Below are 17,138 nucleotides of genomic sequence, written 5' to 3'. Positions count from 1 at the left end.
CGCACGCATGCACGCACGCATGCACGCACGCATGCACGCACGCATGCACGCACACACACACACACACACACACACACACACACACACACACACACACACACACACACACACACACACACACACACACACACACACACACACACACACACACACACACACACACACACACACACACACACAGAAACAGACAGTCACACACTCAGTCATACATACACACACCTCTCTCACACACACACAAACACACACACACAAAGTTCATCAGTCAGTTTCCTCCCACTTCTCCTCCCTTAACTGGCACACATACATGTAATATATATTTGATGTATATATGACCCAAATATGTATTTATGTTCATTTTCATTCATGGATATCATTGTAATTTATCTTTAATCTGTGCTGTCCTGTTTTTCAATCCAGGCTCATCAACTGCAGGAGAACTTGGCGTCGAATCAGAAGGACACGTTGGAGGGTCTCCAGGAGGCGGCCAAAGAGATGATGAGTCATCAGGCGGAGGCGGCGCGGTACACGGCCGACACCGCCCGACACATCCGAGAGGTGAGCGTCCCTCTGGGGCTCCACCCGGGAACAACAGCTGATTTCTACCATTTCTTTTGTAATACTTTCTGCCCAAATAGTTAAATCGGCCCCTGAACTGAAAAAACGTGTGTCATCAGCAAACAACGCACATTTAAGTAACTTTGAGGTGTCACAAATGTCATTAATATAGAAATGAAAGAGTTTTGGACCCTAAACTGAACCTTGTGGGACTCCACATGTAATCTTCATATAATTAGACGTATTACCATGAAATTGTACATACTGTTGTCTATTCTTCAAATAACTTCCTATCCAGTTCTGAGCCATTCCTCTCATTCCTTAGGTGTGCAATTTAGATATCAGGATGTTATGATCTATGGCAGGGCTATTCAATTAGTTTGGAATGGGCCCGGTTGATGAAAATTATCCAAAGCAAGGGGCTGGGAAAAAGATGGCTTGAAATATGAGCTTCAGATACAGTAGATACTACAACAGCACAGTGGAGTGCATATGTTGTGTTTAATTCAATCAAACAACATAGCCCCAAGGCCTTCAGAGATCTAAATGGCAAGTTCAGAACTCAGTAGGCCGACATGTGAAGCTCATTTAACCATCAACATCATTTCATTTGATTACATTTAGGTGAAATGATCTAACCGTTCACGCAGAGATGCAATAAATGACAGTTTGTCCCTACAGTAGCTAGTAGGTGGGTTCGAAACCCGAGCCCGCAGAAGTTTTCAGGCAATGTCTTCCCCTCTCTCTCTCTCAATGTAACACCCTCTCTGGAATAAAAGAACTCTGGCCCAAAATAAAAATCTTAAAAAATAATAATAATTTGATGATTACTTTTTAACATTATACTCAAAGGGCCCGTAAATATCACCCCGGGGCCGGAGTTGGCCCGCGGGCCGCCAATTGAATAGCCCTGATCCATGGTATCAAAGGCTTTTTTTTAGATCAATAAATACCCCTATTGTGTTCCTGATAGATCTTTGAGTTTCAGTGAAGGGAACACGATGACTGCAGAGGAGGAAGGCGTAATTAAATTCAAGATTCAAAGGTTTTATTGTGATATGCACAGAGGCAATGAGATTCTTCTGACCTGAGCTCCTCCAACAATGCAACATATGTAATAAAATACACAAATGCAAAGTAGTGCAAAAAGTCTATATACATGTCAAGCGATCGGCTCTCGCGATCGGCATTTTTAGAGAGCACCGATCGATCGGCAGAGAGTGAGTATCGGCCGATATCGATCGGAGCATCCCTGCATAGCATCTATCCGAGCTTTAAAAACATGCAGTGGAACCAAATGGCTCAGTTTCCATTCTTTTTGCAGACTGTTCCAAGTTAGAGGAGCTGGGCATCTAAAAGCTTTCGTCCCCAAGTCAGTCCTAGCACTTGGCACTTTTAACAAAACAACAGCTACTTGCAACTCTCCGTGTGATCAGAGAGCAGATGTAAGAAGGGAGTTTACCCAACATGGCTTTGTAGATGAACGTGTACCAGTGACTGAGCCTCCGTGCAGTGAGTGAAGGCAGACCTGCCCTGGCATACAGGGTACAGTGATGAGTTCATGCTTTACAGTTAGTAACAAATCTCAGAGCACTGTGATACGCAGCATCTAACTTGATCAGGCAATGGGCAGGTGCATTCATATAGATCAGATCCCCAGAGTCCAGCACAGGTCAAAAGGTCACAGAGACTCTTCCTGGCCTCAAGTGAGAAACAGGACTTGTTTCTGAAAAAGAAACCTAGCTTCACCCTCAGCTTTCTAAGCAGATTATTGGTTTAAAAGAGAGGCAATCATCAAGCCAGATACCAAGGTATTTATAACAGGTAACCACTTCAAGTACTTGTCCTTGCGTAGTAACAATATCCAAAGCGGTCTCCGGTGTCTTTTTGGCTTTAGAAAATAGCATGACCTTAGTTTTTATCAACATTTAAAATAAGCTTAAGCTCAGAGAGCTGCGTCTGAATAATATTATAAACAGCAACTGTTACTTTTTCAGCCTTTTATTTTTAGCAGTTTACTTGAAACTCAATTTCCATTTAGTTGCTGAATTGGTCTTTTAGGTGAAAAACCTTTGAAGACAAGAGGGATGCATTAGACAACTTGCTATAGTTATTCAAATAAATAAAGCTTGCAAACAATACACTGGCACTGCATGCTGCCTTATTTACGAATATTTGACCAAATAAACCGGCAGGCTGAGCACAGAAATATTTATTTTAAACATGAAATCAATCTCTAAACCAAAGCTGTTTTGAAATCTCAGCAGATTGAATTAACTGGATTTTATTATATACTCCTTAAAGGTGGGGTAGGTCATTCTCTTCAGAAACACTTTTTGTTATATTCCATGGAATGCTCTTAACATCCCGATAGCAATGAATATATTAAATGCTTTGACAATAGATACATTAACAAATATCATCTGTGGAAGCCGTGGCGCTGTAAAAAGCACGACCAATCATCTGAGCCGGCCCGGCTAAAGTAACTGGATGGCCTACCTGCCTGTCAGCCTTCCATCTGTGCACAAACTGATCTCGTGCCCTCATTGGTCATGTGCGCGTTGATGTGTGTTGGAGGAGGGGCTCTGTAAGGAAGTCTGAAGGAAGGGGCAGATTTCTTTCGGTTGTGTATTTTCAAATTCTAGCGCACTCAAGCTGGTTTTCTCCATTCTTACCTACATTTAAATAAACCATCTGCTGTATGTATTGTGTTCTTGTCAGATGGCAGAGTTGGCGCGCTCGCAGATATCTGGAGTTTTGGCCCCTCGTGATGTTTCTGACTCCTCCATGTTGGACGAGCGGGAAGAACAGCAGAGCTCCTACTCAAAGCAGCGACACGACAGAAACGAGTCCAACAGGTAAAAACACGTGTTAAGATCAGAGTGGATTTTATTCATCCCGAAGGAACTGTTTGTGCCAGAGCTACAAAGATACAGTAAACACAACAGCATAATAATACAACTGTACACTAACAGTGCAGTAAAAATAACAATTAAATAACTACAAGAAACACAGACGGTCACATCATTCATGTAAAAAACTGTGTTGAACAGTTTATACAAACGTAGTGGCAGATATGTAATCGCACGTTATTATAGAACATTATTCATAATATTGCACGTTTATAGAGCAGAGAGTGTTTTGTAGTGATGGTCATGTTTTTTATATTGTGAACGTTTTTGATCTTGTCCACTCGGGGTTCGCACATATCCTTAAAAAGTCTTTAAAGCATTTAATTATATAAGCTTAACATGTTTTGAATCAACTTGCCAAGAAGGATCTTATTATGGATTATTTTCTTATGTTTTCTTACATTAAATCGATTTAATAAAATGCCGCGTGGAAGATCGGAGGGATTTCTGTTCCTCAAAATGGTCAAGCATTTGTGTAGGTATTAGGGATGTCCCGATCACCTTTTTCTGCTCCCGATCCGATTCCGATCATTTGATTTTGACAATTTGCCGATACCGATTTTTCCCGATCCGATCTTTATGCAATGCATTAAGAGAAAAAAAAGCATTCAAGTTGTCCCTTAAGGTTATTTTTTTATTTAAATTGGATATTCTATCCAACATGGATATAGCTTCTTTCTTTCAAAGCAGCATTGGATCAGTTCAGTTGTGCAGCATTGGATCAAAACAAAATAAAGCTTTTATTACTCGTTAGCTTACTGCTACAATTAGACACTGCGCCCACTCTGTTGCCAGATTTGAGAGAAATAAGCAGGTCTATGAAAACAAGCCCCAAAGAAGCAACACATACATGATGTTCTGTCATTTGAAACCAAAACTAAGGCCTCAGGATGACTTTAAGACTTGAACATGGTCATTTTTGTTTTGTAACATTGAATACAACATTTTAAAAAATATATTTAAAAAAAAGAAAGAAAAAAAATCTCGATCCCCGATTTTTTTCTCCCGATTCCGATCTTTTTGAAAATCACGTGATCGGCTCCGATTCCCGATCACGTGATCGGATCGGGACATCTCTAGTAGGTATATAGATCCTGTATTTCCTTTTTGTCAGAGATATTGGGAATGGGAGAGTGATTTAATGTAAGATTTTTACTTTTCATTCTTAGTAAGATTTAAACATTTAAATCTTAAGGCCTACAGAGGCCTTACAAGGCTTTGTGTCCCTGTAGTTTGTTATATAAGTTTATTTTGTGCATGGAAATGGTCTGAAAAAAAAGCCAAAAAGTTGACATGATTTGTCCTCTTTAAGTTTAAAGAACCCTGTATACTGGGCTAGGGATGCATAGCGGTATCCGGTTTGCAATACCAGTTACTGGTGGCTACGGTATACCGTACCGAAATCTGATCCGGTTTCGATACTTTTTTTAAAAAAAAAGTTCAAAGTGAGTCCGTGGCCCGTAATAGTGCCGTAATAGACCCGTGGCGGGTAATGTAAATCAGATTGCATAATCGTTTTTCTTCATATTTTATGTATTTTTCATTGTTTGTTCAATACTAGAAAGGTAAAAGTCCCACAAATGAACTGTGATGGGTTTGTTTTCTCTCACCAGTGAAGGCAAATGTTGATTTTAAAGATGAGATTTGTTAGTTTGTGCAATGCCGAGATCTCATGACCTTTATTCTATTATTTATTTGTTCTCTAGTCGAATCTCAGGTTTAACATTCATTATAACGGTGCTATAACGGTCTGCTTGCATTGACAAGATGTGCTATTCACGCGGCACACCTGATGGCGGGTGTTATAAAAGATATTCCATCATCGGTTTTCTTCATATCTTTAATGTATTTTTCATTGTTTGTTCACTAGCCTACTAACAGGTCCAAGAAGTCCCACAATTGAACTTAATATTCATTTGACTTGTTAACTATATCGTAAAGCGCTTCATGGGAGTAATTGTGGGATTATACATTTTCAAAGTATCACGATATGTATCGGTTGAGTATCGGTATCGTTCAGTGGTATCGGTATCGTAAAAAAGTTAACGATATGCATCCTAACTGGGCTCATAATAAACACAGTATCTGATCCAAACATTCACATCTCGTTTGCATCCGCTCACAGCTTCAGTAGTGAGGTTTCCAACAGAAGGACCAGGCCGGAGGAGACGCTGTCCTCCCTGAACAGCCTCAGTCCCTCTGACTCTCTGTCCTTCAGAAGACCCAACATCAGGTACCAATCACACATCTCCTTTAGCTTTAGTTCCTCCAGAGAAATCTGAACAGGCACTAAAGTCTGCCTCTTCTCCATCAGTGGAGCGGACTCCAGCAGCCACCACAGCCCTTCACACGGCTCGTTTGAGACCAGAGACAGAGACCGGACGAAGAAAGATGCGAGAGAAGGGAAGAGGAGGAAGGAGACGAGGAAGGAGGAAGGCAGCAGCTCCATCGAGGAAGAAGTTCAAAAAGCAGCCAATGATTCTCTCGGCAGCGACAGCATCCCCTCTGTAGTGGATGACAAAGGTATATATTTTTTAATTGAAAAAAAGAAACTTTATTTTTCATTCGACAAATATTCAACACAGAGGTGGGAAGTAGTGGAGTACAAATACTTCGTTACGACTTTTTACTTTGACTTCTTACATGTTGAACACAAATACCTGTACTTTCTACTTCTTACATGTTGAACTCAAATACCTGTACTTTCTACTTCTTACATGTTGAACTCAAATACCTGTACTTTCTACTTCTTACATGTTGAACACAAATACCTGTACTTTCTACTTCTTACATGTTGAACTCAAATACCTGTACTTTCTACTTCTCTCATGTTGAACACAAATACCTGTACTTTCTACTTCTTACATGTTGAACTCAAATACCTGTACTTTCTACTTCTCACATGTTGAACTCAAATACCTGTACTTTCTACTTCTTACATGTTGAACTCAAATACCTGTACTTTCTACTTCTTACATGTTGAACACAAATACCTGTACTTTCTACTTCTTACATGTTGAACACAAATACCTGTACTTTCTACTTCTTACATGTTGAACTCAAATACCTGTACTTTCTACTTCTTACATGTTGAACACAAATACCTGTACTTTCTACTTCTTACATGTTGAACTCAAATACCTGTACTTTCTACTTCTTACATGTTGAACTCAAATACCTGTACTTTCTACTTCTTACATGTTGAACTCAAATACCTGTACTTTCTACTTCTTACATGTTGAACTCAAATACCTGTACTTTCTACTTCTTACATGTTGAACACAAATACCTGTACTTTCTACTTCTTACATGTTGAACTCAAATACCTGTACTTTCTACTTCTTACATGTTGACCACAAATACCTGTACTTTCTACTTCTTACATGTTGAACACAAATACCTGTACTTTCTACTTCTTACATGTTGAACACAAATACCTGTACTTTCTACTTCTTACATGTTGAACACAAATACCTGTACTTTCTACTTCTTACATGTTGAACTCAAATACCTGTACTTTCTACTTCTTACATGTTGAACTCAAATACCTGTACTTTCTACTTCTCACATTTTCCAAACAGGCTGGTTCCTTTAGTCTGAATGTGTGTTTGGTGGCGTGATCATTATTCTTTAGAGTCATTGCGTGCCTATTGATTTGAACACGATCCGTGTATCCATCATTTCCTGGTCTTCTCTAAAGAAGAGGGACCAATGAAAACGTTGTCATGTTGCCGTTGGTCACCATGGAAACATTCATTAGCTAACAATGACATTATTGTTCTATTAATATAAAGGGAGGTCAGGTACTCTTTAAAACAGCTGCTAGTTATGGGTACTTTTTACTGAAGTACATTTCAAAGCCTCTTTACTTTGACTTGAGTAAAGAAGTTTAGTCAGTACTTCTACTTTCACCAGAGTATTTTTAAACACGAGTACTCTGTATCTCTGCGAGTAGTATTGAGTAGTGCAAACTAACGTAGTGGCAGATACGAAGATCCCTTGTACCTAAAATAACTTTATTATATTTCTGTCCTCCAGGAGACACTACGTCCGTGGCAACCGAATACTCTCTGAAGTTTGACGAGTCGATGACGGAGGACGAGATCGAGGAGCGCTCATTTCGCTCTCTGCTGCCGTCTGAGGCGCACCGCAGGGGAACCATGGAGAAGAAGCCCCGCCCCCACGATGAGTCAGAGGATGACGGAGCCAATCACAACGCCACATTGGTTTCAGGGGTTCAACACATGTTAAAGGTGAGAGGGCAGAGAGGTACACAGGCATACAAAATAAATCAAAGTGTGTCTTGATATGTGTCCATGTTGATGTTACACATGGAGCTGCTGTAATGCAAGTCACATTTCAGACTTGATCTGACCATTAAATAAAATTAAATAAATAAAGTAAAATTAAATAAATACAAATAAATAAAATAAAATAAATAAATAAAATACCAATAAGGTATTATGGTATCGTATAAAAATCTAACGTCTATCTTTCTCCCTCGTTCCCCTGCAGCCTCAGGACTCCAGCATGTCGTTCGCCGGCGGGCAGGACAGCTTCTCTCAGTTCACGATGGACATGGTGCGTCAGTACATGAAGGACGAGGAGGTGCGTCTGCAGCACCAGAGCTCGCTGCTGCACCTCCGACAGAAGGCCGTCAAAGAGAAGACCAAAGCTGAACTGGCCTGGCTGGAGCACCAGAAGAAGAGACTGAGGGACAAAGGAGAGGACGACAAGATGCCTCCAATCAGGAAGAAGCAGAGGGGCCTCCTGATGAAGCTGCAGCAGGAGCAGGTGAGGGGGCGGAGTTATACTGACACATGGGACCTGCTCTATAAAACACATTACATTTGAGTTTTTTATTTATTTTATTTATTTTATTTATTTTATTTATTTTATTTATTTTATTTATTTTATTTATTTTATTTTTTAATTTTTTAATATAATAAAAACATTTTTTATTGAAGAACAGGCACAATCATACAGAGGGTGTTTCTCAATGTCGAGGACGCTTCCTTGGTAGGACATGTCCTCCGAGTCAGGTCCTTCAGAGGCTAGGCAAGAATCCTTCCTGGCATTCGGAGAACGAAGAATGGAACAGGCTAGCAAGTGTGCAGGTGTGCGTCATATGAGAGGCCCCGCCTTACATTTTCCGCCAAATATTTTGGAAATTGGTCCGTGCGCAAAGCATTGTGGGGATTTTAAGACTGCGGAGGATACACTGGTGCATCCTCGAAATTTCCCGCAACGAAGGATTCAGGCCTCGGTAGAATTTCAAGGATCCTGGACATTGGAACGGTCCTTCGGCGGGACTCGATGACGTAGCGTCCTTGAAATAGTGGCTCTGAAGCATCCTTCCTCGAAATTAAGAAACACTCAGGGTCACAATTGAGACAATGGTCTTTATCCATTTTCCTATGAAACACATTTTTTGTTGTATCAACTGTTCAAAGGACTTTTTTTTGGTTAAAAATCCACCAAAACCAGACACAAGTTTTTGACATAAATGCTTGTTTAGCCGTTACGTCATCCACAGAGATCTTAACCATTACTTTACTCACCACCCATCTCTGTGTGTTTGTTCCCAGGCTGAGATCAAGAGGCTTCAGGAGGCCAACAAAGCGGCCAGGAAGGAGCGGCAGGTGTTGCTGAAGCAGCAGGAGGAGATCGAGCGGATGAGAAACTCCACCCTCCGCCTGAAGGAGCGTCTGAAGAGCGCCGGGGGGGAATCTCCACCTGTGAGTCACTAATCTCCTCCACAGGGATCAATTTAAAGGGCCACAGTTTGATTTATACAATACGATTCTACTTTTTTGGTCCGATCCAAGCCCCCAGGAAGTGCTCCGGACTCTGAGGAAAATATTCGTAGTGGCCAAACGGCGGTACTACACTTCCGTATCAGTCGCTGGGCCCGGAAACACTTTTTCCCATTGACTAACATTGGGAAAGAGACTTCTGTAAATCGTTGGATCATTTTTTTTAAACTAAATAAACTACCCAGTATGAACGTTTGTATAGCCCTTGTTAAAAGCATTCGGTCCTCAAGTTGTAAAATGTGCTAATAACGTTATTCTGAGTTATTTTCCTCAGCATTATGAACGGGCATCTAACCCACGGGACCGCGCTGCTCGGCACGTTCATGTGACGTGTTCAGTACTACATGAGTTTATCTTTACCCATGAATGCACAATAAGAACGGATTATATGATTATATGAATACTTTCGTGACGTTTCGCTCTCTCAAAAGTTGGGCCATTTTGTCTTCATGTCTGTCACATACTATTCTTGTCTGTCACATAAGTGGCGCAACTGATGCGGTATTGCGCTAAAGGGAAATTATTTTGACCTGAGAGATTTAGATTTGCCGGTCTTCAGCATATTTTACCGGTCAAAGTCCGGTAATTACCGGCTAACGGAAACTCTGGTACGTACACATATACACCAGGGTTTCCGTCAAAATGTCCGATGCTCCGATCGAGTGGCCACCGGTCATTATCGGCCAATATTCACTCTAAATAGTTTGATCTGTGCTCTCTATAAAGGCTGATCAGGAGAGCTGGATCTGATCGATATGGACATAAAGATCAGATCAGCTGCTGCATGATCACCTGAAGCCCCGCCCACTGTTTAGCGCGCTACATTAGAAACTGACGGGCTGTCGGGAGAGAGAGAGAGAGGGAGAGAGAGAGGGAGCGAGAGGGAGTGAGAGAGAGCGAGAGAGAGCGAGAGAGAGAGCGAGAGAGAGAGAGAGCGAGAGCGAGAGAGAGAGAGAGAGAGAGAATCCGTTTCTCCTGTGTTATTATTCAAAGTTAATATAAACTTTTGAATAATGTACTTCATCTACTAGAAGTAGTTTCTTAGAATGTAATAATGATGTTGTTTGTTATTTGTGGAATCATTTATTAAAAATGAATCTGAATTTTTCGATCTGTTACGATTATAAACTGAAGCAATATAAAAATGACATTAACTGAGTTTTAAACATCAGCATATCCGGTAATTACCTGCTGACGGAAACTCCGGTACGTACACGTATACACACATACACCCATATATGTATACATGCATAATTCTGTGTTTCCCTTCCCTCCAGGAGACCCCCGTGTCAGAGACCCCCCTGTCAGAGTCTGCCTCCCCCAACATGAGACGCAGCCCCTCCCCCCCGCTCTCCAACTCTGGAAGTGAGACCAGCAGCATCATGCAGAAGCTCAAGAAGATGCGCTCCCACACGGACGAGAAGTAAACGCTCTTATTTTTAAACAGTGATTTGGTTTTTTCTCTGTTCTGGTTCGAGAGGTGAATTATCTAAACTCACGCTTCATTAGAAGTGTTTTTGAACGGTGCTGTCTTTACGCTTAATGTCAGCTCCTTCTGTGCTTATAAGAATATTTTCCAACTCTTTCAGCTTTTGATTTAGTCTTGGCTCTGATTCAATGAACTTTAAACACATATTATATTATATGTTCACACAGAATTTCAGAATCAGAAATCCTTTCCAAGTCCCGCATCTGGGAAATAAACAGCGTTTTACAGAAGAAATGACACGGCAGATAAAAGGCAAAACAAGGACAGCTAGCATCCTCTGTCAGTACACATCAGTTAAAGATAAACACATAAAGGTACTCATGCATGGTGAGAAATAAAAAGCAGAATTTAAAGAGTTTAATGAACATATGAAGGTGTGATTAATGAACTAGTGCTGAGTGAAGTATCAGCAGAATAACCAAAGTAGCATGCTCTTTAAGGACTCATTTCTTCCATAACACTCACTGTAGCCTGCAGTAAGTAGGGAATATTGCCTCGTTAAAAAGTGCAATTTTTATGTATTCAGTCCAAAAAGACGGGTCCGAAACACTAAAATCCCAAACATAGGGTCTTTATTTTAACAGGCAACTAAACGAATGAAGACTAATCAGTGCGTGCCATCTTTCTTCTGCTGTGTGATTGTGTGGATGTGAAGAGCAGCATGCTGTTCTCCCTTTGATCCAAAGCCCGTCCCATTAACTTGAGTTTTTAACAACCTGTAACCCTTTGTAGGAATATTTGTTGAAACATAACATGTAAAGCAACAACATCAGAAACTATTAAATCCGCCCTTTTCAAAGATTATATTGATCTGGAACAAAATGAAAGTAAAAACGCAAACGTTGGAAGTGAAACTTGACATGTCAAAGGCACAGTTTCTTTCCCAGATAAGAAAAACATTGGCTGTGCATTCAATCATTTTCATCGCACTCATTTCCCCCGTGACGAGTAGCTTCACGTGCAGGTGGTTCCTGTGCAAACTGTTATCCTCTCACAGCTCAGGTGCTTCAGAGCCTCTCGAGCCAGCGCAGCTCCAACAAGTGGGCCAATTGTTCTGGGCTTTAGGATTGATTTATTTAGGATTTATAACCTGGCAACAGATCACAGACCCTCGATGGTAACACTTCGACATTCCTTAGGTTTAGATTTGTTCAAAGTTAAACAGAAACTCAAAGTTGGATCTGACACAAACAGATATTTGTGTCAGAGCATGCATTTACTGGCTCTTGTGCTTGCTTGCTTTTTTATCAAACTATAAAATACTTCTGGGCTTTCCTCTTCCAGTCTTTATTACCACTGTTCTGCTGTTAATCAAAGCAAATGTACGTTATATCTTTGTCTTGACGTAACACACTAACAAATTGTAATCCCTGCATTGTATTTTGTTCAAAAAACGATTGAAAACTAACTTTTAACCCCCTCAATAAACAGGTTTGGCAGTGATCAGTGGGATAACCAACCCCCTATGCTAGATGCCCTCATGCCAGCTCAAATATTCATGATCTCCTCATAGAGTGGTGCAGGAATGAGTCCTAAAACCCGGACATTAATCAGCATTTTACCACTTCCTGTCCCCTGGTCTGGAGGTCAATGGTTTTCTGAATGGTTGTTATCCTGAAATAAGGTCTGTGGTTAACACGAGCTGAAGAGATTTACACTTTTTGTTCTACGACATAAAATACGTCAGTAAATACCCCTATGGTGGATTTAAAAACGCAGGTTGCTAACAAGTGTCTAAATGAGACGACTAAACGTCTTCACGTCCAACATTAGCCTCCTTTAGCTTAGCGGTGGTGAAGTGAAGTCATGTGACCGTGCTGTAGTTCCTTTATAGCACAACATTAGCCTCCTTTAAGTCATGTGACCGTGCTGTAGTTCCTTTATAGCCCAACATTAGCCACCTTTAGCTTAGCGGTGGTGACGTGAAGTCATGTGACCGTGCTGTAGTTCCTTTATAGCCCAACATTAGCCACCTTTAGCTTAGCGGTGGTGACGTGAAGTCATGTGACCGTGCTGCAGTTCCTTCATAGCCCAACATTAGCCTCCTTTAGCTTAGCGGTGGTGACGTGAAGTCATGTGACCGTGCTGTAGTTCCTTTATAGCCCAACATTAGCCACCTTTAGCTTAGCGGTGGTGACGTGAAGTCATGTGACCGTGCTGTAGTTCCTTTATAGCCTAACATTAGCCTCCTTTAGCTTAGCGGTGGTGACGTGAAGTCATGTGACCGTGCTGCAGTTCCTTCATAGCCCAACATTAGCCTCCTTTAGCTTAGCGGTGGTGACGTGAAGTCATGTGACCGTGCTGCAGTTCCTTCATAGCCCAACATTAGCCTCCTTTAGCTTAGAGGTGGTGACGTGAAGTCATGTGACCGTGCTGTAGTTCCTTTATAGCCCAACATTAGCCACCTTTAGCTTAGCGGTGGTGACGTGAAGTCATGTGACCGTGCTGCAGTTCCTTCATAGCCCAACATTAGCCTCCTTTAGCTTAGAGGTGGTGACGTGAAGTCATGTGACCGTGCTGTAGTTCCTTCATAGCCCAACATTAGCCTCCTTTAGCTTAGCGGTGGTGACGTGAAGTCATGTGACCGTGCTGCAGTTCCTTCATAGCCCAACATTAGCCTCCTTTAGCTTAGCGGTGGTGACGTGAAGTCATGTGACCGTGCTGCAGTTCCTTCATAGCCCAACATTAGCCTCCTTTAGCTTAGAGGTGGTGACGTGAAGTCATGTGACCGTGCTGTAGTTCCTTTATAGCCTAACATTAGCCTCCTTTAGCTTAGCGGTGGTGACGTGAAGTCATGTGACCGTGCTGCAGTTCCTTCATAGCCCAACATTAGCCTCCTTTAGCTTAGCGGTGGTGATGTGAAGTCATGTGACCGTGCTGTAGTTCCTTTATAGCCCAACATTAGCCTCCTTTAGCTTAGAGGTGGTGACGTGAAGTCATGTGACCGTGCTGTAGTTCCTTTATAGCCCAACATTAGCCACCTTTAGCTTAGCGGTGGTGACGTGAAGTCATGTGACCGTGCTGCAGTTCCTTCATAGCCCAACATTAGCCTCCTTTAGCTTAGAGGTGGTGACGTGAAGTCATGTGACCGTGCTGTAGTTCCTTTATAGCCTAACATTAGCCTCCTTTAGCTTAGCGGTGGTGACGTGAAGTCATGTGACCGTGCTGCAGTTCCTTCATAGCCCAACATTAGCCTCCTTCAGCTTAGCGGTGGTGACGTGAAGTCATGTGACCGTGCTGTAGTTCCTTTATAGCCCAACATTAGCCTCCTTTAGCTTAGCGGTGGTGACGTGAAGTCATGTGACCGTGCTGTAGTTCCTTTTATAGCCCAACATTAGCCACCTTTAGCTTAGCGGTGGTGACGTGAAGTCATGTGACCGTGCTGTAGTTCCTTTATAGCCCAACATTAGCTTTTTATTTCAGAAATCATAATGTGGTGTTAATATTTGGAGATTATCCTGCTGAACAAAACGTGTATGTTTCATAAACATTTGTTCGGCACAGAGATTAGTTTCTGCAATTATGGGGGAACATTTTTTGTCGAGAGAGTCCTTACTATGCTAACTTCCGGGTTGTCCTACAATAACATGTCCTCCCTGCACCACTCTATACATATCCATATTAACAGCCGAACACATTGGGTGTATCATACCCATTTGCTCATATCACTCTTCTCTCTCCCTCCTCCCTACGTGTCTGTTCCCTCTTTGTGTTCTTAATGTTTCTCCCTCCTCTCACATTGTGTGTGTTGTGTGTCTCCATGCCCATGTGTGTGTGTGTCCTGTGACTGTGTGTGTTGTAGACTCTGCTCTCCTGTCCACTGCTTCTTCTCTGTGTTCACGGCTCACCACTGGGCCTCCCTCAGTGTCTGTCTTCCAAACCTCCACCCTAAATTCCAGCTTTTTATCTACAACCATTTGGTCAGGTACTGTACAGAGCTCTCTACCTCTATCCCAGCACCTCCACCTAATAACCCCCTCCTCCCACCCCATGGAACATGCTTGTGTTCACCCACTGGCACTGGGACCTTTAGGGGTGGGACGGTGATTGTTGACTGATTGGGTTTATTGGTTTGTTTCCAGGAAGTGGGGGGAGGAGTTTGAGTGAAAGCTTGAAAAGTGCCCAAGGAAGGCTGCCTTTTGTCAAATAAACATACCTTTTTAACAACAATACATATCATCAGATACAACAGACGTTTAATCAGCAATATGCATTTCATTTCAGATAGACAATGGAGAAGAAGGCAACATGCTTAACTGGCCTTACCCCAACATTTAAAATATATTTTTTAGGCTATATGTATTGCCTGTACTGTCTGCAAAGCATTCTGGTTTTGGGTGACTTGTTAAATCTCAATATTCAAGGTAGGGTTGCACAATTAATTAAAATGATATCTAAATATATGGACTAGTGCAATATTCAATTCAGTATGTTGGAGCTGTGTAGGAACAGTATTCTACAGAGTGAATTAAAAGCCCTTGTTTGTCACAGATTATCTTTGAAGAGGCCCTATTCTCCTCGATGGGGTGTTTCCCTCTCCTGTAGTGTTTTCTATTGGTTGTTGTGAATGTAAATGGTCTCTAAAGGCTAAAATCCCAAAGCAAAAAAGTCCCGTAACATAGTGACATCACTATGGAACACTCATGCTCCTATTGGCTAGCGCTTCAACACATTGTAAGTGATAGGCTGAGGGGGCGGGACATCTCTAAGCAGGTTGGCCAATCACAACAGAGCCGGCCAGCTAACCAATCAGAGCAGACTGGGCTCTGGTTTCAGACAGAGGGTGAAAAGAGGTGCTGCAGCACAGGCAGTATGAGAGAAATAAAGAGCTTTTTGAACATTAAAGCACGGAGACATGTCCCAGGAGAGGCAGAAAAAATAATGATGAAAACGAGCATAAAAGGGCCCCTTTAAAAATAATCGCACAATTACCATTAATGTTGTGTCTGAGGGGTTCATTGAACCTCCTGGTAGTTCTCAGAGAAACAGTTAAAGAAATCGCAATAAGTAATTTGTTCTCCACCCTGCAGCCCTACCTGACGCATTAAACACTCTGGGTGACATACATCTGATCTCCTGAAGGTTAGGTTTATTTCGATAGGAGCCTTCCTTGTTGGACGGGAATCTCAGACTCAGCGCTGGGCTTTCTCTGGTGTTTGTGGTGTTCAGTTTCTCTCCTCCTTTCTTCTTCTAATGAATGCTGCGGTGCATCTCTCTTTACGTCCTTCATATTGCGGCTGCTCATTGATACAGAATGTTTTCAGATTGAACCACACGGAGCAGACACAGAGTGCTCCATCTCTTCAATGAGCCCAGTCCATCTTAACTAACTCTTTATTCGGTAACTGTTGCACAGAATTGGATAACAAGTACAGATGGCCAGTGGCTGTAATGGAGTTTGGGAAGGCACTAAAAGACCCTCTGTCTGGCTCCTCAGTATCTGTCCTGTCATCAGTAAACATTAGGGTCAAGAGAAAGGCCTGTAAATTCAATCAGGGCTAAATAATACTGCAGTGTAACGGCACCCAGAGCTGTGGGGGAGCACATTACACCTCACCAGAGATATATGTATTTATAAGAGACTCGGGGTAAGTTGGATTTTAGGATTACAGATGATGTTTGCATTGCAAGACAAAAGAGCGGCTGTGTTTAAGGCTTCCTGCCCTCATTGGTCAGGGGTTTACAGTAAATGGAAGTCAATACTAATGAAGGGATGCACTCGTATTATTATTATTTAATAATATACCTGCTATGCTGTTCCCGGCAGACACTCTGCACAGCCTGGGTGTCCAAAAGAAAGAGAAATATATTGTAAATAGTATTTAAAAGTACAAAAAAAAGACTCCTTTTAAAGCAATATTAATAACAGTAATTAGTTTTAATTAAACAAATACATAATAATTATACTTTTTATTTAAAAAGCGCTTTTGGAAATATTAAAATACAATTTCGCTTGAGAAGTTTTAATTACCAAAATAAAAAGAACACATCTGTATTATTGCTTATCCCTCAGTCAAACCTAATTGTTGTATATTATAGTTGTATACTTTCTTTCCCTTGTTATTATTTACATGTTGTAATCAAATGTATCACGAGTAATGTTATATATTTATGCTGCAAAAGCACAGTAAAAAATCGGATGAAATGTTTCCACAAATTGGTCAAAAACTCCAAAAAACAATTGAACTGCATTAAATGAATGTCAACATTTAATCACCATGGCTGTAGAGCTGGTTGGTGTATACATCTTGTAATAAACATAACAGATGACATGTTTGTTCTTAGCTTCCAGCTGCTGACGTAGTAAGAACACAGACTAAAACATCACTATAGATATGAACTGAATAGATCTGCTCCATTGTCAGT

The 17,138-nt window shown here is 41.4% G+C and overlaps 1 protein-coding gene across 3 annotated transcripts in view; it reads left to right on the top strand.

Annotated features, from left to right (window-relative positions):
• The window catches only part of cep350 (centrosomal protein 350), a 62,186-nt gene extending 45,054 nt beyond the window's left edge, over nucleotides 1-17,132 (top strand). For 2 of the 3 annotated variants that reach the window (XM_079689512.1, XM_079689513.1), the window contains exons 21-29: nucleotides 418-555; nucleotides 3,277-3,413; nucleotides 5,593-5,700; nucleotides 5,782-5,990; nucleotides 7,506-7,720; nucleotides 7,983-8,261; nucleotides 9,056-9,205; nucleotides 10,561-10,706; nucleotides 14,575-17,132. In XM_079689512.1, coding sequence (XP_079545638.1) covers nucleotides 418-555; nucleotides 3,277-3,413; nucleotides 5,593-5,700; nucleotides 5,782-5,990; nucleotides 7,506-7,720; nucleotides 7,983-8,261; nucleotides 9,056-9,205; nucleotides 10,561-10,706; nucleotides 14,575-14,830 — 1,638 coding nt within the window. In that variant the 3' untranslated portion in view covers nucleotides 14,831-17,132. The remainder of the gene's footprint in view (nucleotides 1-417; nucleotides 556-3,276; nucleotides 3,414-5,592; nucleotides 5,701-5,781; nucleotides 5,991-7,505; nucleotides 7,721-7,982; nucleotides 8,262-9,055; nucleotides 9,206-10,560; nucleotides 10,707-14,574) is intronic. The other variant, XM_079689514.1, reaches the window with a different exon arrangement.
• The last annotated feature ends 6 nt before the right edge of the window (nucleotides 17,133-17,138 follow it).

Source organism: Notothenia rossii (genome assembly GCF_949606895.1).
Source record: "Notothenia rossii genome assembly, chromosome: 1".
Classification (NCBI taxonomy): domain Eukaryota; kingdom Metazoa; phylum Chordata; class Actinopteri; order Perciformes; family Nototheniidae; genus Notothenia; species Notothenia rossii.
This window is presented reverse-complemented; position numbering and strand designations above follow the sequence as displayed.